The 15,924-nt window shown below is 40.9% G+C and overlaps 1 protein-coding gene across 1 annotated transcript in view; it reads right to left on the bottom strand.

Annotated features, from left to right (window-relative positions):
- Nucleotides 1-15,924, bottom strand: part of LOC132400744 (CUB and sushi domain-containing protein 1-like) — a 2,029,389-nt gene that overhangs the window by 43,128 nt on the left and 1,970,337 nt on the right. The window contains exon 60 of the mRNA XM_059982042.1: nt 11,514-11,687. Within this exon, the coding sequence (XP_059838025.1) occupies nt 11,514-11,687 (174 nt within the window). The remainder of the gene's footprint in view (nt 1-11,513; nt 11,688-15,924) is intronic.

Below are 15,924 nucleotides of genomic sequence, written 5' to 3'. Positions count from 1 at the left end.
TATATTTGCTCTCATTTTGCACTACTTATTTATTTTCTACAATATATATACTCCTTGTCATAATTTGTATTATATTTTAAGAATTGTACTATACAGTTGTCACAAAACAACAAATTTCACAATATATGTCAGTTATAATAAACCTGATTCTGAAGTAGGAGAACTGCTTTAGCAGGGAGAAGATGCAGAAACATATGGCGGACAGATTTTTGAGGGTGATTCACGGCTATAAAATAATAAGACATAGGAGCAGGATTACACTGTTCAGCCCATTGAGTCTTCCCCAACATTCCATCATGGCTGATTTATTTTTCATCTCATCCCCATTCTCCTGTTTTCTACCCATAACCTTTGATGCCATTACTAATTAAAAAACAATCAACCTCCGTTTTAGAAACCCAATGACTTGGCCTCCATAACCATCTATGGCAATGAATTCCACAGATTCACCACCCTCTGGCTAAGCAAATACTTCCTCATCTGTGCTGTAAAGGGGGTACTCTTGTATTTTGAGCGTGTGCCCTCTTGTCCAAGACTTCCCAAATACAGGAAGTGTCTCATCCACGACTTCTCTATCAAGGCCTTTCAATTTTTGCTAGGTTTTAATAGGATCCTCCCATCCTCATTCTTATAAACTATAGTGAGTGCAGGCTCAGAGCCATCAAACGTTCCTCGTATCCTTTCATTTCCAGGATCCTGAGCCTAGCGTACAATGGCATAAACTGGACATAAACAAAGCAGATTGTGCAGATGCTAGATATCTACAGCAACACAAATAAAGTGCTTGAGGAACTGAGCAGATCATGCAGCATGTTACCATCAGGTAGGAGGTACAGAAGCCTAAAGGCACACACTCAGCAATTCAGGAACAGCTTCGTCCCCTCTGGCATCTGATTCCTAAATGGGCATTGAGCCCTTGGATACTACCTCACTTTTTAAATATATATTATTTCTGTTTTTTGGATGATTTTTAATATATTCAATATTTGTATATTGTAATGTATTTATTATTTTTTCCTTCTGTATTTTGTACTGCATTGAACTGCTGCTGCTAAGTTAACAAATTTCACATCACATGCTGGCGATAATAAACCTGATTCTGATTCTGATCAATATGTTGATATTTCTGGCTGAGGTCCTGCATCAGGAATTGAAAGGAAGGTGGAAGATGACAGAATAAGAAACTGAAAGGAGGAGGAGTACAAGCTATGGGTGGAGATAAATGAAAGGGCAAAGTTCAACTCCAGAAAACACGAGCCAGATGAAAGTGTAAGTGACTTCATCACAGCATTGTATGCTCTGTCAGATAACTGTGCAAATAGAAATCTGAGAGATGAGCTCATTAGAGACAGGATTGTTGTCGGGCTGCTAGTCACCAAATTATCAGAGAGACTTCAGTTTCAGGCAAATCTCACTCTAGACAAAACTATTATTGTAGTCAGGCAGAGTAAGAAGTTTGTCAGCGATAGGCTGAATTTAGGCATGAAAATGATGCTGAGGTGAAGCTAGCAGCTGTACAAAAGGAAGGGTACAACAAAGTGCAGTCAGAAAGACTACAGAAAGAGGTGACATTGGAGCTCAGCTCACACAAAACAGACAATCGAAACAAAGACCACATAAAATGTCCATCTGCAAGAGATGTGGCAAGTCTCTATCCCACGTCAAAGAGCACTGTCCAGCAAAGAAGGGAAATGCTACTAATGCAATAAACTTGGCCATTATAAAAGCCAGTGTCACTCAAAAGCATTTTTTCAGGAGGTCAAAGAAGACAGTGATTCAGACAAAGAGAGAGATTTTCTTGGGGTTCTACGTTCAAATAGACAAGGCTGATGTAGTGCAGTTCAGTCGCAAAATGAGGCAGTGACGTTCAAAATGGACACTGACACAGACGGCACCGACATCTTCGAATGTCTGTTCACAAAACTGGTGAAAGAAACAAGCATTACGCTAAACCCAACAAAGGAAGTGCTCATGGAGCTGGAGAAATATAAGCTCAGTGTGAAAGGAACGTTTACTACTTCCATCTGTAAAAATGAGAAGCAGTTAAAAGAGGATATCTATGTTGTTCAGAATCTCTTCTCACCACAATTGGGACAACATGCTATTGAGAAGCTGAAACTCAATGCAAGGTTGGATTTGCTAAACAATGTTGAGTGGCAGAAGAAGTACCCAGGGTTTTCACAGGCCTGGGGATACTGAAACAAGAATACTTTATCTAACTGAGGCCAAGTGTGATGCCCTACTCTCTGATCACTGCAATCCCAAGGATGAACAAAGTCAAAGCTGAATTTGAGTGAATGGAGACACTAGATATCATAACTAGAGTGAATGAACCTACTGACTGGTGCATGTGCATTGTTCCTGTTCCCAAGTGAGCTGGCATGTTGAGGAACTGTGATGATCTAACAAAATCGAATAATGTAGTGAGGCAGAAGAATGTACTCTGTTGAGCACACATTTGGTAGGCAGGGTGGGGCAAACTCCTTCAACAAATTAGATGCAGACTCAAGGTTCTGGAAGATCTGTTTAGCCCCTGACTCACACAATCTCACAACCGTTATCAGACCATATGAGCTATGCCTTCAAGAGACATCCTTTTGGCATTTCATCAGCTTCCAAGCTCTTTCAGATGAGGATGAACGATTTTTTTGGAGGGACTGGAACGAATAGTCTGCCACATGGATGATATACTCAACTTCAGAGGCTCAAGTGAAGAACGTGATAAAAGAATGGAAGCTGCCTTGGAGAAACTGAAGCAGGCTGGAATCACCCTGAACAAAAAAAAATTCAAATTTGTTAAGTTTGAGGTGATGTTCTTTGGTCTTCAACTGTTCTCAGAGGGAGTGCAACCAGATCCAGACAAACTGACGGGGGTTTGGAACATGGACCAAACTATGAATGTATCTGAGATCAGTAGGCTCCTTAGCATGGTAGACCAGCTTAAAAGTTCATTCCAGATTTGGCAGAGAAAACAAAGCCACTTTGTGACCTCCTCTCTCAGAGAAATGCTTGGACTCGAGACACACCAAAGGAGAATTCATCACTTAAAGCAGAGCTTATCTCCCTGCCAATATTGGCATTCCTTGATCCAAACAAACCAACCAAGGTTTCAGCAGAAGCCTCTTTCTTTGGCCTAGGGGGATTGCATTGGTATATGGAAACCAATGGCATATGCTTCAAGAGCACCGACTCCTACTGAACAACGTTACCAACAAATCAAAAAGGAGACACTGGCTCTCATGTGGGCTTGTGAACACTTCAGCTGAAAATTGATAGGCACTGAACTATTTCAAATAGACCACAAGCCACTTGTCAGCCTCCTCAGCTTGAAACTCTTAGATGACTTACCACAGCGTCTGCAAAGATTCAGAATGAGGCTCATGAGATATCATTATGACATTGAACATGTCTCTGGCAAATCTCTCACAACACCAGACTTTCAGTCGAGGATGCCATGAAGATGAAAGCTGACTCCAGCCTCATGGAAGATACCAACATCTACTTAGCTGAGGTACATGAAAGTTTTCAGGCATCACAGAGTAAAGTGGATGAAATTCATGCTGAGTTGAATAAGGACCAAATCTATAGCAAGGTCACGCAATACTGTGAGCATGGATGACCAGCTGTTCCAGGGGAGCTCAGAAACTCAGACCTTACTGGCTTGAAAGAGACACACTCACCATTCTTGATGCTTTGCTGATAAACAGCTCCAGACTCTATCCATGCCAAAATCATCACTTAAATGGACTTCAAGGCATCAAAGAAAATGTTGCCTAGGAGCAAGGCAGTCCATGGGATAGGCTGGTCTGAGCACCCAGCTGAGAGATTATGTAAAGTAATGCAGAAAACTGCACAAAAATCATGTTGTACCACTCTAGCCCACAGAATTCCCAGACTTTATATAGCAAATTGTAGGCACAGACATTTTCCAGTTGAAAAGAGATAAGTATCTTCTCACTCTGGATTACTACTCACAGAATGTAGAGGTGACCAAGCTGTCCTCTACATCCTCAGCAGCACCTGAAGGCTGTATTTGGTCACCATGGAATACCAGAGACACTTGTGTCAGACAAGTATCCTCAATTCAGCTGCTCAGAATTCAAAGCTTTTGCAAGGAACTGTGAGTTCAAACACCAGACAGGCAGTCCACAGTACACACAGGCAAATGGAGAAGTGGAAAGAGCAGTGCAAACTGTTAGGAATCTATACTGGAGGCAAAAGACCCTTACAAAACACTGCTAGTATATCGCTCCATTCCTCTTGTGAATAACTACAGTCCATCAGAGCTGTCAATGGGCCAGAGACTGAGAACAAACCTGCCTGTTCTTCCTTCCAATCTCCAACCTCAGGCAAAGTGAGAAATTTTGAGATAACACAGCATGAGTACATAGAGAGCATGCAGGGTCTCAGACATAGAGAAAAATCCTTGTGGCTGCTCAGGAGTGGTGAAGCTGTTTGAATTTCAGATCAATTCACCAAAAGCACAATAGTCCGGCAGAATGCACCATGATTGTTGATGATTAGAACATCACAAGGTGAAATCAGGCCTTTAAAGTCCACGGAAGCTAGAGAAAGAAATAATGACCTAATCTTCATAATGAGGACCACTTACTGTACCTGAGATGGACACACCTGTCCAAGAAACTCCATCTGCTCTAACAATTCCAGGAACCTAACCAGATCATATCATTTAGCTGTCCCACCACCCGGATATACTCCATAACCTTGTGACGAAAGAGGCAGAATAATCCTGTCACTTAGTCAAAATGTTCAGGTAGTCTACCCAGAACGACATTAGATATAGTGTTTTTTTTTTGTAGAAGAGTTTTGATGCTGAAAGCCTTCACAAAATAAGACCTTTCATAGACAAAAAGGAATTGGTGATAAAAGGAGGAATGCAAAGAGAATGAGAGACACTTGAAAACAAAGGGAAAGATGCTTATAATGTTGGCAATTCTTTTTTATGTTTATGTACGGAGCATAAGTTACATACTATGGGTAATGTGAACTGAATCGTGGGCATCACCAGCTAAGCCAGCATCTATTGTCCATCCCCAGTTGTGCTTCAGAAGTGGTGATGAGCTGCCTTCTTGAACTGCTGCAGTCTCTGAGGTGTAGATACACCCACAGTGCTGTTAGGGAGGGAATTCCATGATTTTGACCAGACAACAATGAAGGAATAGTGGTATGTTTACAAGTCAGGATGGTGAGTGACTAGGAGGGGGATTTCCAAGTGGTTGTATCTGCTATTCTCATCCTTCTAGATAGTAGTGGTTGTGGGTCTGGGAGGTGCTGCCTTAGAAACTTTGGTATGTTTTTGCAATGCATCTTGTAGATAGTATACACTGCTGCAACTGTTCATCGATAGTGGAGGGATTCGATGCCAGTTGAAGGGATACCAATCAAGTGGGCCGCCTTGTACTGGATGATGTCAAGCTTCTTGAGTGTTGATGGAGCTCATCCATCCAGGTGAGTGGCAAGTATTCTATTACACTCCTAATCTGAGCCTTGCAGATGGTGGACAGGATTTGGGGAGTCTGAAGGTGTGTAACACGCCACAGGATTCCTAGCTTTTGACCTGCTCTGGTAGCCATTAAGTTTATATGGCCAGAACTGTTCAGTTTCCTGTCAATGGTAACCAATTTCAGTGACTATAATTTCAATGCAGTCCTATGGACAAATGTACAGACCTAGTTTTTTTTTGAAAAGGGGAGATGTAGTGATAGATAGTAGTGTTATTCCTATGCCACTCAGTTAGCCGCTCCTATAGGGGAGGATTTCACATATCAAAGTTATCAATAAAGTTCAGTTGAGTATCCTGCCTATTGGTGTTCCGGTGTGCTCTACACTATCCCTCAATAACAAACACAATGGGGAGGGGAAATTACCAGAAGTTAGAGAAATCAATGTTCATCCCATTAGGTTTGAGGCTAACCAGATGGAATAGAACGTGTTGCTCCTCTAAACTAAGATTGGTCTCATAGTGGTAGTAGAGGAGGTCATGGTCTGACATGTCAGAATGGTAATGGGGATTAGAATTAAAGATGTTAGCCATTGAGACAGAGTAATGGTGCTCGACACAATGGTCCCTCATTGTACGCCAGATCTCACCGATGTAGAGGACGCCCCACCGAAAGCACTGGACACAGTAGATGACCCCAACATATTCACTGTTGAAGATTTGCTTCATTTGGAAGGATCTGATAGGGCAGACTGCCTGAAATTGGACTACTAGTTCTTTACAAGCATACGACGTAAGTGCCAAATATTCCCAATGAAGGATCACATTGATAAATAATGACATTTGAATGTCATTCTATACATTTGAGGTACCCACAACAAAAAAGCATTGACAAAAGTTTGGAACAAGACTAATGGTATAAGTCAAAGTAAAATGGAGCAGATACACTCAATTGCCACATTATGTTCTGTGGTCACTGAGTGTATGTGTTCTGCTGCTGCTGTAACCCAATCCACTTCAAGGTTTGACATGTTATATGTTCATACATGTTCATCTGTACACTACTGTTATAATATATGGAACTTTGAATTACTGTCATCTTCCTGTCAGCCTGGACCGGTCTGGTCATTCTACTCAGACCTCACTCATTAACAGGGCATTTTTGCCTACAGAACTGCTGCTCAGTGGATGGTTTTGTTTTCCCACCATTCTCTATAAATTCTAGAGACTGTTGTGCATGAAAATCCCAGAAATCAGCGGTTTCGGAGATGATCAAAACACACCTTCTGGCATGAACAATCATTCAATGTTCCATCTCTTAGATCACATTTCTTCACAATTTCCATGTTTGGTCCAAACAACAACTGGACCTCTTGAATATGTCTGCATGGTTTTATGCACTGAATTGTTGCTACATGATTGGCTGATCAGATAATTCCATTAATAAGCAGATGTACAGGTGCCCCTAATAAAGTGGTCACTGAGTGTGTGTTGAAGTCAACTAAAAAAAAACAGTAGAAGATCTATAAACACTATCTTATTATGGGAACAGCTTGTAATTACTTTAAATTATTGGCACTACGATAAAGAGATTTGTTTGTTGGGTGAAGATTATGTATTCAGCACATAAGCTACCCGTCAGGTTGTGTGGTTTGATGTCACACTGTAATATTTTAGACCAGTTAAATTATTCATACTTGTTAACAGAGCAGAATGGATTAATTTCCTTGTGGAATATTATTTACTGCATCTCTGTGAAGGAATTCAGAGATCCTGCCTGACTTGGCTCCAACCCCACAGAATAACACTTTGCCAGATGGCATTTGATGTGTCCAGCGCCACTCCTGAACTCACACTTGAGTCTGCCTGCAGTCTCCAAACCAAGAATTGAATTGACTTTATTTCTTACACCCTTCACATACACAAGGAGAAAAAATCTTTACATGATGTCTCTGTCGGAATGTGCAATATGCAAATTATAGTAATTTGTAATAAATAGTTATGTACAGTAAGATATACTACAGAACAGTCAATATAGAGTGAATTTCATATCCAACAATAACAATACACAATCTGCTGGAGGAACTCAATGGGTCAAGCAGCATTTGTGGAGGAGGAAAGGGAATTGCTGACACTCTAGGCCAAAACCCTGCATCAGGCTGAGAGTGGAGAGGGGAGATGGACAATGTTAAGGGGAGAAGTTGAGTGGTGAGACAGGAATCCAGGGTGATTCGTGGACTGAGGAAGGGAGGTAGAGTTGGGGGACCGAAGAAAGTGGAGGAGAGATGAAGACAAAGAGAAAATATTGAGAGGCTGTTGGAGTGAGGTGGAGGAGGGGAAGGATGAAGATTGGAGACAGCTGTTGGAGGGAGATAAGGAAAAACACAAGGGCTACTGGTGCTGGAAGCTGATAAGTAAAGGAGCTGATAATAGGAGAGGTGTGTGGCAAATGGAATTATAACCAGATTTAGGGGGGAATTGAAAATCTGTGGGTGATATTTCCTTCCCTCCCACAGACCCTTCCTGAATAGACTCCAACCTGATGTCAAAGGTTCAAAGGTACAATTTAAATGTCAGAGAAATGTATACAATATACATCCTGAAATGCTTTTACTTCACAACCATCCAGCAAAACAGAGGAGTGCCCCAAAGTATAACTGGCAGTTAAGTGTTAGAACCCCAAAGTCCCCTCCAGCTCCTCCCTCACACACGTAAGTGGAGGCGAGCAACAATTCCTCCCTCCCCCACTGATGAAAAAAAGCATCGGCATGAACATCAACTCTCAGTCATGAACATTAATTTCTCCTTCCAGTATTCCCACCCCCACTTCCCTCTTTTGCTATTCCCCACTCTGGCCTCTTACATCTTCCTACCCGCCTATCACCTCCCCAAGATATCCCTCCTTCTTCCCTTTCTCCCATGGCATACTCTCCACTCTTATCTAATTCCTTCCTCCTCTGCCCTCTACTTTTCCCACCAACTTGGCTTCACATGCCACCTTCTAGCTATCCTTCCATTCCACCTACCTTTTCATTATGACACCCCCCCCCCTTCCTTTCCAGTTCTGAAGAAGGGTCTCAACTTGACAAGTTGATTGTTTATTCATTTCCATAGATGCTGCTTCACCTGCTGAGTTCCTCCAGCATTTTATTTGTGTTACTTTGGATTTCCAGCATCTGTAGAATCTCTAGTGTTTATGATTTTCAGCCTGTTTTGTCAAACATTCAGCACCATTCCTTAGTATTTGATGTTATTTTACTGGAGTGAATCGGCTTGTCTGTTGTGGGAAATCATAAGTCTGATAGATAACTTTTAGAAACTAGGGGAAATTACAATTGTTGACAAGATCCATATGTAGCACAGAGCTTTAAGATGGAGCAAATCTTTTGATCTGCTTTATAATTGTGAATTTGTGCTGCCCATTGTGCTTGCTTCAAAAAGGGTTGCGCTATTCTTGATCGGGATGTACAGGCTTTCCAGGGTGGACTAGCTTTCTGGTGAAGGTATTCACTCTGGGGAGCTCACACAGTTTTGGTCTCAGTTCTCACCTGTGGTTCCAAGAAGCTGTTTGCATTTGGCTGTTGCCACACTCCAGTACACCACATTGACAGGTGGGTTAAACCAGGTGAGGTTAGCTGAAGGGCCCCATGCACTGGTGAGATAGGGATATGCCTGTCCTAGCATGCAAAGCCAGTTCTGGTGGACTGGCAAAATGAGATCAATAGTGAGATCAAATGGCCAGGAAGGGGGTTCTGCAATGCTTCATGGAGAGCAAAGGGCATGACAAGGCACAGAAGAAATCATGGTCATCCATTGCAACCAAGGAAGACCCCAGTTGTTATTACTACAGGTGGCTCTTGGACCAGATCTTCTGAGGTCAAGAGAGAGGAACTGCAGTATAGGTTTCCTGTCATAGTTGGATACGATGGACAACCACTACTATCTTGGGCTGCGCACAAACATATAGTGAAGGATAAAAGATAATACTAATAATTTGTATACAGCTCAAGGGCAGTCCCAGAAATCAATCAAAATTGAAGACACTAGAGACTGCCGATGATGGTATCTAAATTAACAAACAATGTGATGGAGGAATAAGTGGATCGAGCAGCATCTGTCCTAGGGAAAGGGAACTGTCGAGATTCCTAGTTGAAATCCTGCATCAGGAATAAAGCTGGAACAGGTGAGTATTATTGTCTCTGGTAAACATATACACAAAGTTAATGATGCCATCAGGGAGGCTTGAAAAATGTTACACAAGATGCACAGAATTGCATCTGTAGACTCAACCAGCTCTACTATAGGCACAAGCCTCCCCAGCCATCAAGAACAACTTAAAGAGATGGTGACTCATGTCAACGTCATCCATCATTTTGGACTTTCACTATCTAGGACACACCCTCTTCTCATTACCACCAAAAGGGGAGGAATTCAGGTGTCTGAATATCCATACTCAACAATCCAAGAACAGTGTTTCCTCTTCCACCGTCAGATTTCCAAGAAGTTCATGAACACAATCCCCCTATACCTGCTTTACACTCCTTAATTTACTGTTTGCAACTTAGTGAATTTTGTTTTGCACTGTACTGCTGCCAGAAAGCTACGCACTTCACACACATGTCAGTGATAATAAACCTGATTCTGATTTTGTTCATTTGATGCACTTTGAACACATCCTAAAAGAAAGCTCTTCCATTAATCACAGCTATTTCACTGTTGAAACAAAAACCTATGGAATATGCCATAGGTGAAATGCAGGGCAGAATTTTACCATCCATAAACTCTGGCACACTTTGAATATCAAAATATTGTTTCCAAAACATTGGGGGAAGGGGTGGGGAGAGTCTAGGACCAGAGAGAATGACCTCTGAACAGAGAGATGTTCATTTAGAACAAAGATGAGGAGGAATTAATTTCTTTAGCTAGAGGGTGGTAAATCTGTGGTATTCATTGCCAAAGATGGCTGTGTGCCAAGTTGTTGGGTATATTTAAAGTGGAGGTCAATAGGTTCTTGACTAGTAAGGGTTTTGAAGGTTAAGGAGTGAAGACAAGAATGGGGTTGAGAGGGAAAATAAATCAGTCCTGATTTAGTGGCAGATTAGACTTGATAGGCCAAATGGCCTAATTCTGCTCCTATGTCTTATGGTCATATAGGTACAATCTGAAAGATGTAGGAACTTTCATTTGCTGATGTATCCCTATGAAACTGTAACCAGTGTAAGTCATGTCCAGGAAGGGAAAAAAATTAGTAAAACTGACACATAAATAATTCCCATTGTCAGCAAGCAGACCATTTCCACATTATGCACACTTTAAATTACAATTTTAACAAATGGAATTGTCTCTGTTTAATTTTGCAAGAAAGCATATTGCTGTTTCATCAGCTCCCTGAAAAATATTACACATTCAGTAATGTTTTGGAGAGAAAGCATTATACTTATCATACCTCAGGATATGACAAAGTTCCATATTAACAAATAAAACAGTCTTCTTACAAATTAGCCATAAATCACAGTAAATAATGCTGTATAATAATGTAAATCTTATTAAAAGGTAGTAAAATGAATCACTATACTATCTACACTTTGGCAGTCTGTTCATTTAAAATTCAAAAACGAAACTGCCAATAATATCTACAACCAAGGATTACGATGCAAGTCATGCACTGTAATGATTTTCCATTAACTGTATATCTCATGCAGCTGTGCTTGAAGAATTAGCAAACAGCAGATAAATTTCAATTTTAAATGATATGCGATAAAATCATTATTAGGTGTACATTTCTCTATTAGTAAAGACAACAAATATATGAAATACAAGCTGGATTGAAAATGACTTCCATATTTTGGAGGGTGGGTGGGGGTACATGATGAGAATGATGGGAAATAAAGATGCAAGGAGTTTATATTATTAATTGTAGAATTCTTCATTACTTTATAATGATACTGAAAAGTGAAGTTTAAGGAATTGTTTAACAGTTTCATTGCAAAATAAAAATGTAGCTAAGTTAAAACTGAGTTAAAACAGCTCAAGGAAGTTGATAGCGACTTACGCAAGCATTGTGGGACCTCGCCTCTCCAAATACCATTTCCTTCACAGGTCAGAATGGCTGGCAAAGAAAGTTGATATCCTTCAGAGCAGGTGTAGCTGATGCTGGAGCCCCATCTGAAATCGGATCCCTGTACACTCCCATGGAGCACACGGGGTGGCTGTGTGCAAGTGATAACTGTATTGCAAGGGGAACAAGAGAGTACATTGAATTAATAAATAGAAGGATCTACAAATATGTTGCCTTACACATAGAGTCATAGAGCACCACAGCACAGAAGCAGGCCCTTCAACCCATCTAGTCCATGCCAAACTTATTACTCTGTTTAGTCCCATTGAACCACATCTGGACCACAGCACTCCATTTCATTCACCTCTGTGTACTTATCCAAACTTCTCTTCAGTGTTGCAGTCAAAGCCATATCCTCTAATTCCAGTATCCACTCGTTCCACAACCTCTGAGTGAAGAAATTACCCCTCAGGTTCTCATTAAGTACTTCACTGATCTAAACCTCTAGTTCTTGTCTCAATCAACCTTGGTGGGGAAAAAACCTGTTTACATTTTCCTTAATACATAATTCTGTATATAACTCTCCTCATTCTTCCACTCTCCAGGGAATAAAGTCCCAATCTATTCAACCTTTCCCTATAACTCAGGTCCTCAACATCTTTGTAACTTTCTCTGTACTCCTTCAATCTATTGATATCTTTTATCTAGGTATATAGCCAGAACTGAACACAATACCCAAAATTTGACCTCACTAAGGTCTTATACAGCTTCACATAACATCCCAAAACTGGTACTGTGATAGATATTCCAAAGGGAAGGTTAACAAAGAGGTGGTCACAAGAGGCTGAGGAGTGACTATGGGAATGCTTTGTTTCATATTCAAGGACTCAGCAGGAGATATGAATGAATACACCATGATTGTCATAGACTTCATAAAATCAGTCGTATATGCATGTGCCCATGAGATCCGCACTCTGCTGAGGGCCAGACCAATAGCATTCAGGTCTGGTGACCAAGCTAAAGACAAGAAGTCCAGGTACGGTCTCCGGACATCCATCTCATGTGAGAAGTGACAATTCTGGACCTAACTTGAATCACTAAAGGATATAGTAGGGATTGAATGCTATCACCTCCTACAAAGTGAAACCAGGTGATACAGGTGACATAGAGGCTTCACTTTTAGATGAGCTCAATGCCTTATATGCTCTCTTTGACCATCAAAATATTAAGCACCTTCATGATCTCCCACCGGTCCCTATGACCCTGTGATTTCAGTCCCTGAGGCTGACAGAGGAGCTTCCTGCAAGAGAATGAACAAACAGAAAGAATACCGATCAAACGGGGTATATGGCCAAGTACTAGAGACATGTGTTAATCAGCTGGCTGGATCAGTCACCGATATTCTTAACCTCAAGCTTTGGCAGTCTGAGGTACGCACCTGCTTCAAGCAAGCTGTAATTCCATCAGTGCCTAAGAAGGATGTGGATACCTGCCTCAATGATTATCATCCAGCGGCAATTACATCCACAGTGATGAAATGCTTTGAGAGGTTGGTGATGAAACATATCAACTCCTGCCTCAGAAGTGACTTGAATCCACTCCAATTTGCCTGCCAGAGCAACAGATCAACAGCAGATACAATTTCATTGGCTCTTCACTCAGCCCTAACATCGGAACAGTGAAGATGTGTAAATCAGAATGCTCGGCATTCAATAATATCATCCCCACAAAACTAATTAATAAGCTTCAAATCTCTGGCCTCAATACTTCCTTGTGTAACTGTATCTTCAGTTTCCTCACTTGCAGACCCCACTCAGTTTGGATTGGCAACAACATCTACTCCACAATCTCTATCAGTACACGTGCACCACAAGACTGTATACTTAGCACCCTTCTTTAATTGCATTAATACTTATGAACGTGAGGCTAGGCACAGCATCAATGCCATATTTCAGTTTGCCAACAACACCACTCTTGTTGGCTAAATCAAGTATGGTGGCAAATTAGCGGTATCTTCCGCAATAATCTCTCACAGTGTCAGCATGACCAAGAACTGATTATTGACATCAAGAGGAGAAAACCCAAGGTCCATGAGTCAGTTCGCAAGGTCATCCACTTTAAATTCCTTGGTGTTATTATTTCAGAGGATTTGTCTTGGGTTCAGCACATAAGTGCCATTATGAAGAATGCATGACAGAGCCTCTACTTTCTGAGAAGTTGGTGAAGATTTTTCATGTCATCTAAAACTTTGACAAACTTCTATAGATGTGTGGTGGAGAGTATATTGACTGGTTGTATCATGGCCTTGTATGGAAAAACCATTTCCTTTGCACAGAAAAGCCTACAAAAGTAGTGGATACACCTCAGTATGTCACAAGTAAACCCTGCTCTTTATTGAGCATATCTACAGGGGGCACCATCACAGGAAAGCAGCATCCATCATCAATGACCCCCAAATCCAGGCTATTCTCACTTCTTGCTGCTGCCATCAGGAAGAAGGTGTAAGAGCCTCAGGACGCACACCACCGGGTTCAGCAACAGTTATTACCCTCCAGCCATCACGCTCCTGATCAGGGGGATAACTTCATTCAATGGAACTGAATGCACCTTCAAGGACTCTTGATCTTATGTTCTTGATATTCATTGCTCATTTTTAAAAAATATTTTTTCTCCTTTTAGTATTTGCACAGTTGTATTTTTTGCACATTGGTTGTTGTATACACTATTAGGTGTGGTCTTCCATTAATTCTACTGTGTTTCTTATGCTTACTGTGATTGTCTGCAAGAAAACGAATCACAGGCTACATATGGTGACATAACAGTATATGTACTTTAATAATATATTAACTTTTAACTTTGATTCATTGTTTGGGGTTTCATTTTTTTTTGCCAAACTCAACTTTCTAGACAGCAGCGGTAAGCTTCTAAAGATCAAACACAAAAAAGAGAAAATCTGCAGATGCTTGAAATGCTAGCAACACATACAAATTTCTGGAGGAACTCAGCAGGCCAGACAGCATCTATGGAAAAGATGTACAGTCGACATTATGGGCCAAAACCCTTCAGCAGGAACTGCTAAAGTGTTTTGGCCCGAAACATCAACTGCACTCTTTTCCATTGATGCTGCCTGGCCTGCTGGGTTCCTCAGGCATTTTGCGTGTATTGCAATGAGCAAACAATTGTTCTTGGGCAAGTTAAACTTCCAACCAATATTCATTTGTCAGCTCGTTGTCATAAATGGGAGCCAGTGTTCTGTTTTAATGTAACTGACAAGTAATAATCAGTTTGAAGTTAAAAGGACAGTTTTACAAACAAGCACTATCTTTAGAGCTACAGACTTGCTGGTCCACTGCACCTGGGTTTATTGTTCAAGGGGTGCATTGTAAAACAATGGGTTATGTTAATTGGGGCTGTTACAAATTAGGCAATGTTGGCTAAGTCATTTAGTTCAAGGAAGCTTGTAGACCAGATTGATATTGTAATTTTTTCATATCAGATGGAAGGGAGTCAGCTTCACAGCATTAATTGTGGGTAACTGGGATCTCTGTTTCTTAGAAGTTTTAGAAGCTTAAAGGTATGTATCTGAGAAACATCACATGTGTGAAGTCAGCCATGTGGCAAAGAAACAACATAACTGTAGAGAACAGTCAGGCTAGTGAGGAATGCTCTATGAATATCAGAAGAATGACACAGTAAGAATGGAATGAGCTGGAATCAATTTCTTTGCCTTCCATTTCTGTGACAGATGATTTGTTCATCTGTGTCTCATGGGTATATCTTTTTAGCTTAAAGGATTTGCGCTTATGTTTTTGAAATCCTTTGTGCTTTAGAAATGGTCTGTAATTTGGAAATCTTTTACAAGATAGATATTCTCTGTGAGTTTTAAATGTGTTTTAAAAATGAATTAACTGTGTTTAAACTGTTAGATGGAAGTATCTCCTCCTCAGTGGGAAGCAGGGACCTACCACTCAAATACTGGTTATTAGCAGTTAAACTCACTGTGGAGAATAAGCAGGGAAGTGAACTAGTCTTTGAAGATTTGGTAATTTCAGTATAACCTCCCTTTAGTGAGGTTACCTATGGCTATTTATATCGGATAGAGCTTAAAGTATTCATTTGAGTTCAGAACTTCACGGTCAGGAAACTCAACACTATCACAGTACTCATCAATGCTACTTGTGAGATGCTTCACTGGTAATCTGCAGCCATAGAACCTGCATGAAGATCCTTTATCTTTATATTTTATTTAGTGATACAGCATGGTAACAGACCCTCCCTCCCAACAAGCCCACACCAACTAATTACATCCAAATGACCAAATAACCAACTAACCCATACATCTTTGGAATGTGGGAGGGAATTGGAGGACCCAGAGGAAACCCATACAGTCACAGAGAGAATGTAC

Source organism: Hypanus sabinus, chromosome 10 (genome assembly GCF_030144855.1).
Source record: "Hypanus sabinus isolate sHypSab1 chromosome 10, sHypSab1.hap1, whole genome shotgun sequence".
Classification (NCBI taxonomy): Eukaryota; Metazoa; Chordata; class Chondrichthyes; order Myliobatiformes; family Dasyatidae; genus Hypanus; species Hypanus sabinus.
The sequence above is the reverse complement of the archived record's forward strand: the minus strand, read 5'-3'. Positions and strand labels throughout refer to the sequence as shown.